This window comes from Eretmochelys imbricata, chromosome 7, assembly GCF_965152235.1.
Source record: "Eretmochelys imbricata isolate rEreImb1 chromosome 7, rEreImb1.hap1, whole genome shotgun sequence".
NCBI lineage: Eukaryota > Metazoa > Chordata > Testudines > Cheloniidae > Eretmochelys > Eretmochelys imbricata.
This window is the reverse complement of record NC_135578.1, coordinates 121,475,516-121,488,412: the sequence shown is the minus strand read 5'-3', so window position 1 is coordinate 121,488,412 and position 12,897 is coordinate 121,475,516. Positions and strand designations below refer to the sequence as shown.

The following is a 12,897-nucleotide window of genomic DNA, read 5'->3' as shown; positions in this document are numbered from 1 at the left end:
CTGGGGCAGGGCCCCAATGGGGGTGGGAAGTTCCCCTATGTCGTTGCCTGCCCTAGTTTGGGAACACTGGGCAGGGCAGCTGTGTGTTGGGGGGTTGAGGCTCCTTGCCTGTGGCTTGGCACACGTATGTCACTGTGGAGAGCTCACTATTGAACCTGTTGCTGCAGAACACTGCCCCCCCCTTCCCCCGCCTCAATTTCCCCACCACACTGACAACGTGCTGCCAAAAATCACGTGGAGGGGTTGGGGCTGAGAAACAGCTTGTTTGAAAGGGCCAGGGTGTGATCAGGGATTGCACATCCCCATACAACTGAGTCATCAGGAGCAGCTGCCCCAGAAACCTGGATCACTGCAAGGGAGTAGGGTGGTGGGGAGAGAGGAAAGGGGAGCGACATTGTCTCCTTTCCCATACGGGACCTGGGAGGGATCCGGCTGAAATCAGTCTGTGCCCGGGCTGCCATAGCAAGGATTCTGCAAGGAAACTCTGCTTTAATAGTGCAGGGAGTTGGCAAACCCCCTCCAATAAAAACATGTGGCCTAGGACCTCGCCCAGGGCGGGGTGCCATGGGACTCCACAAAGGGTCACTAACCAGGGCCATGCCCCTCATTGCAAGGCTCGCTGCCCCTGCTGCAGAGACCTGGGCCACCAGGCAGGACCTCTGGAGGCTGGTGCCACCGACCCCTAGCAGGGCAGCCCCATCCCCATGGCGAGGCAGGAGTCGCCCACACCCTGCTTCGCCTTTCCCTCTAGTCTGTCCTCCGGCGCTCGCCGTCGCCCGGCCCTGAGGGGGCGGAGCGCAGGCCGTGGCAGCCCCAAGATGGCGGCGGCTCCGGCGGGGGGCGCGTCCGATGCCCAGGCGCGGTTCGGCCGCTCGGTGAAGGGGCTGCTGATCGACAGGGTGACCGGCTGCGGCACCGACGTGATCGCCCTCACCAAGCAGGTGCTGAAAGGCTCGCGGAGCTCCGAGGTGAGGGCCCGCCGCCGGGACTACAACACCCAGCATGCAGCGCGCCAGCCGCGGGGTGTGCTGGGAAGTGTAGTCCGGCTGGAAGCCGGGGCCCGTGGTCTCTGGGTCCGGCTGGAGCGGGGTCAAAATGTCACGTCGGTGCCTTGTGCTGCGGGACACGCCCAGCGGGGCTTGGGCGGAGCAGTGCATGCTGGGAACTGCCCCCTGCCCTGGGGGCTCCCCAGCCTCTTCCCCCCCTGGCCTGAGAAGGGGGCCGAGGTCTGGCTGGAGCGACCTGCTCCTCCCCTCCCTGGTCTCTTTCCCCCTCTCCGCTCCGAGCACCCCTGGCATCCCTGCGGCGGATTGGGACCCCGCAGGTGTCCCCTTGCGAGCTGCGCCCAGGTCGGCCCCATCAGTGGGGCCCTCCTGAGCCTGGTGGGGCTGCCCCAGCTACCCGTCCCAATCGGAGGGGTCGAGTGTGACTCAGATCTCCCGGCAAAACACCCCTGGGGGCTCTGGATTAATACAGCTCGTGTGCGTTGGACACAGGCCCTGACCTGGAGCCTTCCGCCCGGGAGCAGTCCCTCTGCCCCCTCCTTGGTCAGAGCATAATCTGCCCTGTGGGACAGGGCCCAGGGGATGAATGAGAACCTGATGTGGGTGAGGAGCGCTGACTCAGAACGCACACGTGCAACCTTGACCTCAGGAAACCCATCCCGTGAGTATGCTGTCCAGAGCTGGCCAGCATTTGGTGTCTTCGCTGCATTGGAGACCTGGAGCCTGGCCGTCCTCAAATCCCAAGAGTTAGGGAGTGGAAAATGCTTCCGGACCCAGAGATGGCAGATCCCCAAGTCCAGCATACCCCCTATCTAGTCAAACGGGTTTTTATTGCCGAACCATTCTTGAGTGCACTGGCTGCTGCATTTGCCTACACCATCACCGTCACTGCTGACACCATATCTCACTGTAAAACGCATTGTCACCTCTTTTGTGAAAGATGCTGCGGGAAACCCCATTCTTTGCTGGTCTGTTTCATCCAAGGCATGATCGTTGCAGAGTTAATCCCAGTGAAGTGAATTCCCAATTCAATCAGTTCTGTGTGCTGATCTGTTGGGTGGCAGCCACAAGAAATCCCCGGTGGCCTGGGACTTCTGCCTGCAGTTTGCGTATCTGTTTTTCAGCTCCTGGGTCATGCGGCTAGAAACATGGTGATGCAAGAAGATGCCATCCTGCACTCGGAAGATGTAAGGAACGTTTATCTGCTGAAGTAATGGCATTTCTGATTAATAGGAATCACTGGATTTTGGCACAAAGCGTGGGGCTGCAAGGCAGTGCAGAGTACGGAAGGGGAATCTTGTGGCTGAAGTACAGAGCTAGGAGTCATAAGAACGGCCATACTGGGTCAGACCAATGGCCCATCTAGCCCAGTATCCTGTCTTCCGACAGTGGCCAATGCCAGGTGCCCCAGAGGGAATGAACAGAACAGGTAATCAAGTGATTCATCCTCTGTTGCCCATTTCCAGCATCTGGCAAACAGAGGCTGGGAACACTTCAGAGCATGGTTTTGGAGACCTGGGTTCTGTTTCTGGCTCTGCTGTCAATTTTCTGCATGAACTTGGGCATGTCATTTATGGCCTAATTTCAGGAGGTGCTGAGCACGCACAGCTCCCATTGAAGTCCGTGAAAATCAGGCACTTAATCTCTCCAGGCCTCAGTTTCCTTGTCTGTAAAATGGTGATAATGTCCCCTGACCTCTCAGGGGTGTTGTTAAGCTCAGTTCACGGGGACTTGAAAAGCACTCTGAGATCGTGGCATGGACGGTGCTATAGAAGTGCAGATTATTACTCTTTTGTTGTAGTGTAGTTCTTTCTAATAGAGCTCACTATAGGCCAGTCTTGCATTGGTGCAGTGGGATGGGCTTGCTACATCTAGGAATTCTTCACCGAACTTGCCAGCTATGATTTCCTGAACTGCAGAGGCAAAACTGTGGGATTCCCCTGAAGCTCACAACACCAGAATCCTTCCTAGTAGACACAGTAGCTTGGACCTCAAGAGCGGTAATAGTAGTTTGTGCTGAATTATCCCATTACTGAAGGGCTTCAGAGTCTTTATTATTGTTGCACCCTTTCTAGCTTACCCTCTGCAGACTTATATTTCACCTCCTGTAGGCCCCTGGCTTGTTACACTTCATGACACTGACGGATGAGTGAAGTCCTGAAGTGAAATTTGCTAGATCAGGTAGAAATGACCCCTTTGCTGTTTTCTGGACTTGTTTACTCTCTCACATCTCTGTGGGAGAATATTTGCTTTCAAGGGAGGCAGCTCCACACAGCAGTATTCCAGGATTGGTGAGCTTGTCCTTGCAAGGTCAAAATGACCAGGCAAGAAGCAGTGGCCTGAAGCTAATGAAGGAGATGTTTAGTTCTGAATAACACAAGCCTCTGGGCAGTGGATTAGGCTCACAAGGGAGCTGGTCAAGGCAGTAGCACGGCAGAGATTTGAGAGCTGGCTGGATACAGCGTTAGTGGGAATGATGTAGTGTTTAACAGAGCTGAATGCAAGAGGTCAGGCCGATGAGCCCAATCCAAGTGCAAGGCGCGTTTATTTGACCTTGCCTCCTCTAACAGAAACACATAGCAACGTGTGTGTGTATTTTTTAAAATCCTACCAAAATACGACCCTTCCCTGCATCCTGGGGAGAGAATGAGAGAACAAACCACACACGATAGATGTCAGTCCCATCACTTAATGCACTAATGGAAAGTGCTCAGGTGCTGCCAAGATGAGCGCAGCAAAAGAGCCTGAAAAGAGCAGAGGAGAAATGGTCTTTTCGGGGTTATCTGTGTTAGTTGTTCAAGAGCTCCCCTGAGGTAGCTGGGTTTCAGGGTGAGGGAGGTGAACTTTTCCCGTGCAGCCTATAAACTCCATTGGGTTGCGATGGGGGACGGGGAGGGGGGGAAAAGCTGCTGCAGGAATATGCAGAGTTGTCATCATTCTAGAACAGCTCACACTAATTCTGCCGAGATGCTCAGGACAGAGAAGGTCCGTAATTTCTCATTTTGTGCTTTGCAGAGTCTAAGGAAGATGGCTATCATAACCACTCATCTCCAGTACCAGTAAGTAGGGAGCACTGGGTACTCTGGGTTTTGGGGGGCTGATCTCATGGAAACCCCTTTCATTCCCCTTAAAGGCCCCACATTTTGGTGGCTTTGCATGGAGCCTGGTCTGAGCGCTGGCCAAAATGGGGCATTCCAGCATGAGGGAGGGCTCCTGTCCTCCTCTCTGCTGGGACTGAGCAGGCCACGGTTTGGAACCCTCTATCACTAGCTCCCCATGCTGGCCTACAGTTTGTTAAAGGGACATTGTTCAGATAAAAAACATTGCAACGTCCCCTTCGGTGTTAAGTGTTGGTGCTAAACTGCATGAGCCATGGTCACTTGAATGAGTCACATGGGATAGAAGCAGACAAGTGCCAGCAAAAAATCTCCATATTCAACATGATGCTTTCCAGCTCTAGGCTACCAGTATGAATTCTGTCCAGGACGCTAGTCACCTGTAGTCATCACCATGTGATGGCTGTTCGGTGTGTGTGAGACATGAGTTGATGAGTCTCCATCAAGTTCCTAGTGGGTGAGGGCGTCCGCACCTCTGCACGCATACACACACGCACCCCCATTAGCAATCAGCTGAGGACTGAATAGGTCATGGAGACAGGACTCCCCTCTCACCTGAAGAGGTTGTCCTCCAGGTCAGGGTTGAGACATGGTGCCAGGGCAGTGTGGGGGCAGCTTGCCCTGCTGCTGCCCCTGCTGGGCCTGTTCTAAAGACAAATTGATGGTTTCAGTTTTCGGAGCAGTCAGTCAAGCCCCTTTTACCAGCACTTAATTAGCCCTGTTGCTATTTTTCCAACAATACTTTTTCTCTTCTTTCCTCGTCTAGACAAGAAGCTATTCAGAAGAAGTGAGTATAGCCTGTTTTATTAGCCGATTTATTAAGCTTACACCTCTCTTGCTAACCCTCAGCAGATAGTCCATGTTGATTCCCTCTCATAGTTTGCATGATGCCTGGCTGGATTTTCTATTTTCAGCAAGTAAATCTGCAATGACATGAAGGCAGCATGTCCTAGCAATGGCGTGATGTTTTCTTTTCTCCAGAGGAAGTTGAATGTGGCCCCAAGGTACAAAGAAGGGAACAATCAGCTCATAAACTTAGCGGGGTCACACTAGGTCATTGCTTGGATAAGGAACCTCCAAGGAAAACTCAGGGTGCTGCATGAAGTCATGTTGATGACTCAGTAGGGGGCGATCTTTCCTCTCTCAGGGATGCTGTACTGTTAGCGGGGATTTGGATGAGATACAACACCAAGGCACTGATTGCTCATGATCACTTGCGCTTTTTGCAGGAGTCGGGTGTTCATCCTAGTATCCTGGCCAAGTTCCTATCTCAAGCTCCCATCACCATGGTATCTTAGCAGCAGTTTAAGGGGAGAAAGGGGGGAAAATGCAAGTAACATTTTGAAATTTGAAATGGAAATGTACTTTTTGTTTTGAATTTTTTCATTGCAAAAATGAAAAAAAAACAACCTGAAATTCTGAATGAAACAAAATTTTTCTTTTAAAATTTGTTATGAAGAAATTTAAGTTGCCACCAACCCTACTCATTCTCTCCGCAACTAGTAATTTCGTTTGTGAAGTCCTTTGTGATCCTTCCAGATGAAATGCACTAGGCATCGTAAGCCAGATCCTGGTTGCTCTTTATTGCACGCTCGGGGTCCAGTTTAGCTCTGGCATAAGTGGATGGAGCCCTCATTGCCTCCTAGGTGCATTATGCCCACTTGTATCAGGGCTCAGTTTAGTCCCCCTGTCTGACATTCAGCCTCTCAGCAGGGTTTAAGTAGAATATGCAGGTCACTTGGGATCTTTGTAACTGTTCCTCACTTGCCACTGTTTCTGATCTGTGATGGTTTCTGAGCAAAAGGAAAGCTTTGCTCTGTGCTTATAGATGTGCTGAGTTATTTTGGCTTTGGTCCAGTCACAGGCTTTGCAGACAATTCGCCTTTGTGATGGCATGTGGTGTGGGTTGGATGATTCATAGATTCTAAGGCTAGAAGGGACCAATTTGATCATCTAGTCTGACCTCCTGTATAACACAGGCCACAGAACGTCCCCAAAATAATTCCGAGAACAGAAAAACATCCCATCTTGATTTAAAAATGGTCAGAGATGGAGAATCCACCACAACCCTGGGTAAATTGTTCCAATGGTTAATTACACTCACTGTTAAAAATTTACGTCTTATTTCCAGTCTGAATTTGTCTAACTTTGACTTCCAGCTGTTGGATTGCATTATACCTTCCTCTGCTAGATTGAAGACCCCATTATTAAATATTTGTTCCCCATGTGGATACTTATAGATGGTGATCAAGTCACCCCTTAACCTTCTCCTTGTTAAGCTAAATAGATTAAGCTCTTTGAGACTATAACTATAGGGCATGTTTTCTAATCCTTTAGTCATTCTCATGGCTCTTGTCTGATTCACAAGGTATTTTCCCCTCCTAACTTCTTTAACAGAGCAGTTCTGTTCCCTCATGCACAAGTGGTAATGGCATGTGCATCTATTTAGCAACCAAAACACAGAGATTTGGGGAGCTGATCTGACTTTGAACACTTCCGTCTGTCTGGTCCCCAGTGTCGAGCATTCATCAAATCTGCAGGACCAGCTGAGTCACCTTCTGAAATGAAGCAGGAGAACCGAAATACCCAGCACACCTAGCGGGAGCTGATGGGACGACCTGTGTCGGTGGAGCTTCAGAGTCTCTTCCTGCTTCAGCAGTTACATTGCAAGGCTGAGCTGTGCTGAAAGTCAGTTGTGAAAATGCAGCGTGTGTGGTACTGAACGTGCAGGGCTGTGGATAGGCGTGGGACGGCTCTGTAACCTGCTCATCGCAAACTCTCTCCCTATACCGAAGGCTAGATCACTTGCTTGCGCTTAATTTAAAGCAGACTTTACCAAAACCTTCCTGTGACTAACACTGTTCATGTCTGTTTTCTTTTCTATGCAAAGTACTATTTGAATAGGGGTTTTCCTTTCCCCAAGGCATTGCGCATGTTCAGCTAATGAATCAAAGGCAACGTCTGTTATTATTTATATTCAGCCCAATGCCAAACACGTGACTTGGGTCCCATTCAAACCCATATAGCTTTCCTGGGCCCTCTGCTCTAGGGTGAATTCCCCCATCTATAATTTCTGCTGAATATAGAGCTGTTCTTCACAGAGTTAACAGGTGCGGTGATGGAGATGCACTGCCCAGCGTTCTTCACACAAGTTTACATTCCCCACCCGCAAAGTACAGAAAGCAGGGCCAGCATTTTCACATGGGAACCTACATTCACATTTCGACACATAAACAATCTTCTTGTTTTTTCTGGAGAATTGAGCAGCCACCACTTCGAGTTTGGTCAGTGGGAGCTGCCTACACACATCACCTTTGGAAATCAGTTGCTTAAATATGGCTTTAGGGAACCTAATATGGGCCAGAATTTTCAAACCCAGGTGTGTAGGTACATACAGCATCTGACGACTTACCTGGCCCTTTGTCACCTGGGTGTCATGAATGTCATTAGCGCTGTACTGGTCCTTTGTCACCTGTCCAATAGGATATCTGTTTCATGAATGTCATTAGCACTGTACTGTTCCTTAGTTTCTGTATATAATCTAAAACACAGGGTTGGAATGTTGTATCTTTTGCCAGTACATCTGCTGTCTGTTTTGGCCTTGAACTGCATTCTTCCTATTTCATTGCTGTTATGGCTCTTGATCAAGCAGCCTTGGATTCATTCTGTAACTCTGTACAGAATCAGTAAACTATTCAGATATACAGCTGTGAGGTACTAATAGTGTGTTTTAAAGGATGCCATCAATGGACCTGCTTCCATTAAACTCAGTGGCAAAGCTCCCATTGACTTTAATTTGGGTCCAAGACAAATATGTTGTCTGTGGTTGCTGGTTTTTTTGTAAATTGCTTTTCCATGTTACTAATAGCCTCTCCACTTAGTCATAGGAGAAGCACTTTATTCACTGACTGTGCTTTTCATCACTTTTTAGAAATTCCATGGAGCTTGATCAGTGAGATGAGATGAAATATTTCTATATGATGATGATTCTATAGGGAGAGAGAAGACCTATTTCTATGGGCGAAAGAGACAAGCTGTTGAGCTATGCAGATGGGGTGCTGGAACAATTTGTAGAGTGGGGGAGCTGAGATCCATTGAACCAGACTGTAATCCCTGTCTATTATGGAAACCACTTAAAGCCAGGGGGTACTGCAGCACCCCTAGTTCCAGCATCTATGTATGCAGAGCTTTCCTTTGGGTCTGTTTCAGAAGTCAGTTTCACTTGTGAGTCTCTTGTGCAGTGCAGTGCAGTGAGGTTGGGCTTTCTACATGGCAGAGGAAGGTTTAAAAAACACACATGCTGTTTTGATTGATTATTTTTTAATTCTGAGAAGATTTGCATTCCTATTTAGATATTTTTAATCTCTTTTTTTAATATAAAGCCTATAGTGAGAGTGTCATTATGATACAGTGCTATAGCTAGCTGCTGAGGAGAACTAGTCCAGAGGATACTGGCAGATCCAATGACCTGAATAGGTTGACGGTTAGTGCTATATCTTATGTTATGCTTGCTCCTTCTGCACATGGTGTGTTAGGTTAATTATTAAGAAAAGCCCAGAGAGGAATTTAAAAATCGCTGTTTTTATGCAACACTAAATTCAGTTGCATAAAGAGGCATATTCTGCATTTGTTCCAGAGCATCACCTGCATCCAGCTGTCCCTTGCATGATATTGAATGGCGGGCACTTGACCAATGGAAACCATCACGAGAACAAACTCATTGGCTAATCAGTGATCCTGAGCAGGATGCTTACCTAGCAACTACTGAGAGCAGAATAATCTTTCTTTGGGCCTCTGACACACCACAGCTCATTCAGCCCTTAGACACACCAGTTAACTCCAGTAGCCTAACTGGGAGCTGCACATGCAGCTCTGAGAGCAGAATATAACTCCAAGTCCCTGTAAGTGCTGACACCTGCTTTGTAAAAACAAACATTGTCTTGACTCTTACTAAAACTGCAACAGCTGCTGCCTTGAAATTCCAGACCCTAGGCAGGCTAGTTATTGAATGTGGAGGTCAAGGATTTTCTTTCACCAGTTTCCCTTTGCAGTGTTTCTCCCCATGTCATCCTGCCGGTCTGTCATCTCAAGATGAACATCTGCAGCATTGCTTTGTTGGGTGAGAAGGGCTGAACCATTCCATCTTTTCCTGGTACATGTGTGACAGTCAGGATCCAGACACCCCAGGGGAGAACAGAAGGTTTAAACCCCAGACATGAACTGTTGAACCAACTGATTGCACATTGTACTATAGAAGTGTATCAGGGAAGGTCGTTTATGAAAGCGGGTAATTCTCTGAACTTGTTGGTCATTATGAGATATTTATACAGATTGGTTATTCATTTATATATCTGTGGATATAGAAAACTCTGCTTGTAAACTTCTGCTCCACTTCACAGCAGAGCAGTAAGGCTGGGAGGGGCATCTCCCAAGCCAGTTTACACAAAGCTAAGGCCATGCCGCTGTAAGAGTACTCATGTAGCTGCGTGATGCCGATGGGGGAGAGCTCTCCCATCAACCTAATAAAACCAGCTCAATGAGAAACGGTAGCTCTGTCAGTGGGAGAGTGTCCTGCTGACATAGTGCTGTGCTCGTGAGCTCTTATGCTGACAAACCTTATGTCACTTGGGTATGTGTTTTTCACAGCCCTGAGGGACAAAAGTTTTGCCAACATAAGTGTTAGTGTAGACTTGGCCCAGCTTCGGGTACCCATCTGTTGTCTAGCCCAGGAAATGGTGGATCATTAAAGTTAATGGAAAGACATTGGGACATCCTGGCTAGAGTTTCTTCCATTCTAAATAACCATGAGTAAGGCTGCATGTGTCATGGGACCTCTGTGACTTCTGCAGTGGCCAGTGTGGCTGGCTCCAGAGCTGCCCGAACAGCTTGGTCAGCCCTGGGCCAGCAGCAGTTTGGGTGTGGGAAGGTGCTATGGGCTGTGGCAGGGGGATGGGGTACAGGGTGATGCTTACCTCTGGGGCGTGGGGGGGGGCTCCCCAGGAGCGGCTGTCATGTCCCTTCAGCTCCTAGGCGGAGGGACCAGGGGGCTCTGTGTGCTGCTCCTGCCTGCAGGTACCACCCCGCAGCTCCCATTGGCTGCAGTTCCCAGCCAATGGGAGCTGTGGAGCCGGCGCTTGCGTCGGGGCAGCATGCAGAGCCCCCCATGTCTTTGCTCCCCCTAGGAGCTGCAGGGACATGCCGGCTGCTTCTGGGGAGCTGCGTGGAGCTGGGTAGAGAGCCTGCCAGCCCTCCCCCCAGCAGCGGTCCAGTGGGAGTCCCAGGCCGTGTGCTGCTGCCTGGCCCAGCATCAGCAGGGGTCCCGGGCTGTGTGCCACCCGCTTCCCCCCCCGCCCCCGCAGCGCCCTTTGTCCACCCCAAAAGAGCACCCGCGGCCCCTTGGCCCACGTTTTAATCAGGGGTATATAGTATAAGTCATGGGCAGGTCATGGGCCGTGAATTTTTGTTTACTGCCTGTGACCTGTCCATGACTTTTACTAAAAATACCCCTGACTAAAACATAGCCTTAACCATGAGTCACGGTGCCAGGAGAGACAAAAAAATGGGGGAAGGGAAAGGGAGATTTGAAACTGAAGTCTTCCAGAAACAGGGACAGGCTGTAGGCGGGATACTCTCTGTGAAATGCTGGATCCTCTATATAGTTAGGAGGTATGCTGGGATCCTTCAAAGGCAATAGGTAGCTTGTATGAGAAAAAGGATTTTATCTACAATGGAAGCGTAAAGTCTAAAGTTTCCTCTGCATGTTTATTTGCTGTGGAACTTGTACATGTTTGCTTCCCTTACTATTTCGTCATTGAGTCTGTGATTAGTCTATTAAATTAACTTTTTGTTTATTTTTACCCCCAAGCAGGTCTCTGTTGTATAAACTGTTGGGGCGGGTGTACCAAAGTAAACTGGTATCTGGGGGCTGGTTTCACACCTTCAGGGATGATGAACTGGAGGGGAAAAGTCTGAGGGTCTGTCAGTTAAGAACTTGGAAGATCAGATTTGGGGAGACGTGGGATTAAGGGCTGTTGGTGTTACCTTACAAGGAGTAACTAGGCTGCTGGACGTCGGGGTGAGACCTTGTGCTTGTGGGCTGGCTACTGGGATCTGAGTCATAGCTGCATTAAGGTACCCCAAGGTTATAGGGCAGGTGTTGACAGCTTTACGTGTGCTTTACGTGTCTGGGTGAGCCCCAAAATGTCACAACATGCCTGTTGGCCCCAAGGTGCTACATCACCACCACCACCTTTCCAGTAGATGTGGAGGACTGGATTGCCTGCAGACACCATCACCAATCAGCCATAGCATCATAGAATCATAGAATATCAGGGTTGGAAAGGACCTCAGGAGGTCATCTAGTCCAACCCCCTGCTCAAAGCAGGACCAATTCCCAACTAAATCATCCCAGCCAGGGCTTTGTCAAGCCTGACCTTAAAAACTTCAAAGGAAGGAGATTCCACCACCTCCTTAGGTAATGCATTCCAGTGCTTCACCACCCTCCTAGTGAAAAAGTTTTTCCTAATATCCAACCTAAACCTCACACACTGCAACTTGAGACCATTACTCCTTGTTCTGTCATCTGCCACCACTAAGAACAGTCTAAATCCATCCTCTTTGGAACCCCCTTTCAGGTAGTTGAAAGCAGCTATCAAAACCCCCCTCATTCTTCTCTTCCGCAGACTAAATAATCCCAGTTCCCTCAGCCTCTCACCATAAGTCTTGTGTTCCAGTCCCCTAATCATTTTTGTTGCCCTCCGCTGGACATTTTCCAATTTTTCCACATCCTTCTTTTAGCGTGGGGCCCAAAACTGGACACAGTACTCCAGATGAGGCCTTACCAATGTCAAATAGAGGGGAACGATCACGTCCCTCGATCTGCTGGCAATGCCTCTACTTATACATCCCAAAATGCTATTGGCCTTCTTGGCAACAAGGGCACACTGTTGACTCATATCCAGCTTCTCGTCCACTGTCACCCCTAGGTCCTTTTCTGCAGAACTGCTGCCGAGCCATTCGGTCCCTAGTCTGTAGCGGTCCATGGGATTCTTTCATCCTAAGTGCAGGACTCTGCACTTGTCCTTGTTGAACCTCATCAGATTTCTTTTGGCCCAATCCTCCAATTTGTCTAGGGCCCTCTGTATCCTATCCCTACCCTCCAGCGTATCTACCACTCCTCCCAGTTTAGTGTCATCTGCAAACTTGCTGAGGGTGCAATCCACACCATCCTCCAGATCATTAATGAAGATATTGAACAAAACCGGCATCCGTGCAAAGCCCCACACGCCGCTTCATTGCCTGGGGTGAATGTGCTTCGTATGCAACACTTCCAGCTGGCCCAGAAAACCAGCACCCCGGGCTGGGATCTCCACAGTGTGTTCTGGGGTGTGAAGAATAGGGTCGCTGGGCCGGCCCTTCCCGCTGAATCCTGCCCTTGGGTGTCTGGAGGTGACTAGGGCCTGATGTCCCATGGTCCCAATTCTCCACCGACCCGCAGTGCAGCCGGGGGCGGGGGGCATGGGAGGGGGGTGCTGAATGGGCCCCTGGCCTGGGGGGCTGAGCCCGGATGGCGGCAGCTGGAGCGGGGCCGGGTCTGCCAGGCGCTCCGGGGGGGAAGCAGAAGGAACCACGTCACCACCTGGCAGCCTTGGCACGGCGCTCATGGAGCCCGACAGCCCAGCATGCGGGGCTGGGCAAACCTGGGGGCAATGGGGGACAGAGGGGGCGGGGCTGGGAAGGGGGCGGGGGGACAGAGGGGGCGGGGCTGGGAAGGGGGC

The 12,897-nt window shown here is 50.0% G+C and overlaps 1 protein-coding gene across 1 annotated transcript; it reads left to right on the top strand.

Annotated features, from left to right (window-relative positions):
* Nucleotides 1–801: 801 nt before the first annotated feature.
* Nucleotides 802–10,977, top strand: BORCS7 (BLOC-1 related complex subunit 7). Its single transcript, XM_077823256.1, has 5 exons — nt 802–968; nt 2,129–2,191; nt 4,020–4,063; nt 4,887–4,907; nt 6,636–10,977. The coding sequence occupies exons 1-5, from the start codon at nt 819–821 to the stop codon at nt 6,685–6,687; spliced, it is 330 nt and encodes a 109-aa protein (XP_077679382.1). The 5' UTR covers nt 802–818; the 3' UTR covers nt 6,688–10,977.
* Nucleotides 10,978–12,897: the final 1,920 nt, after the last annotated feature.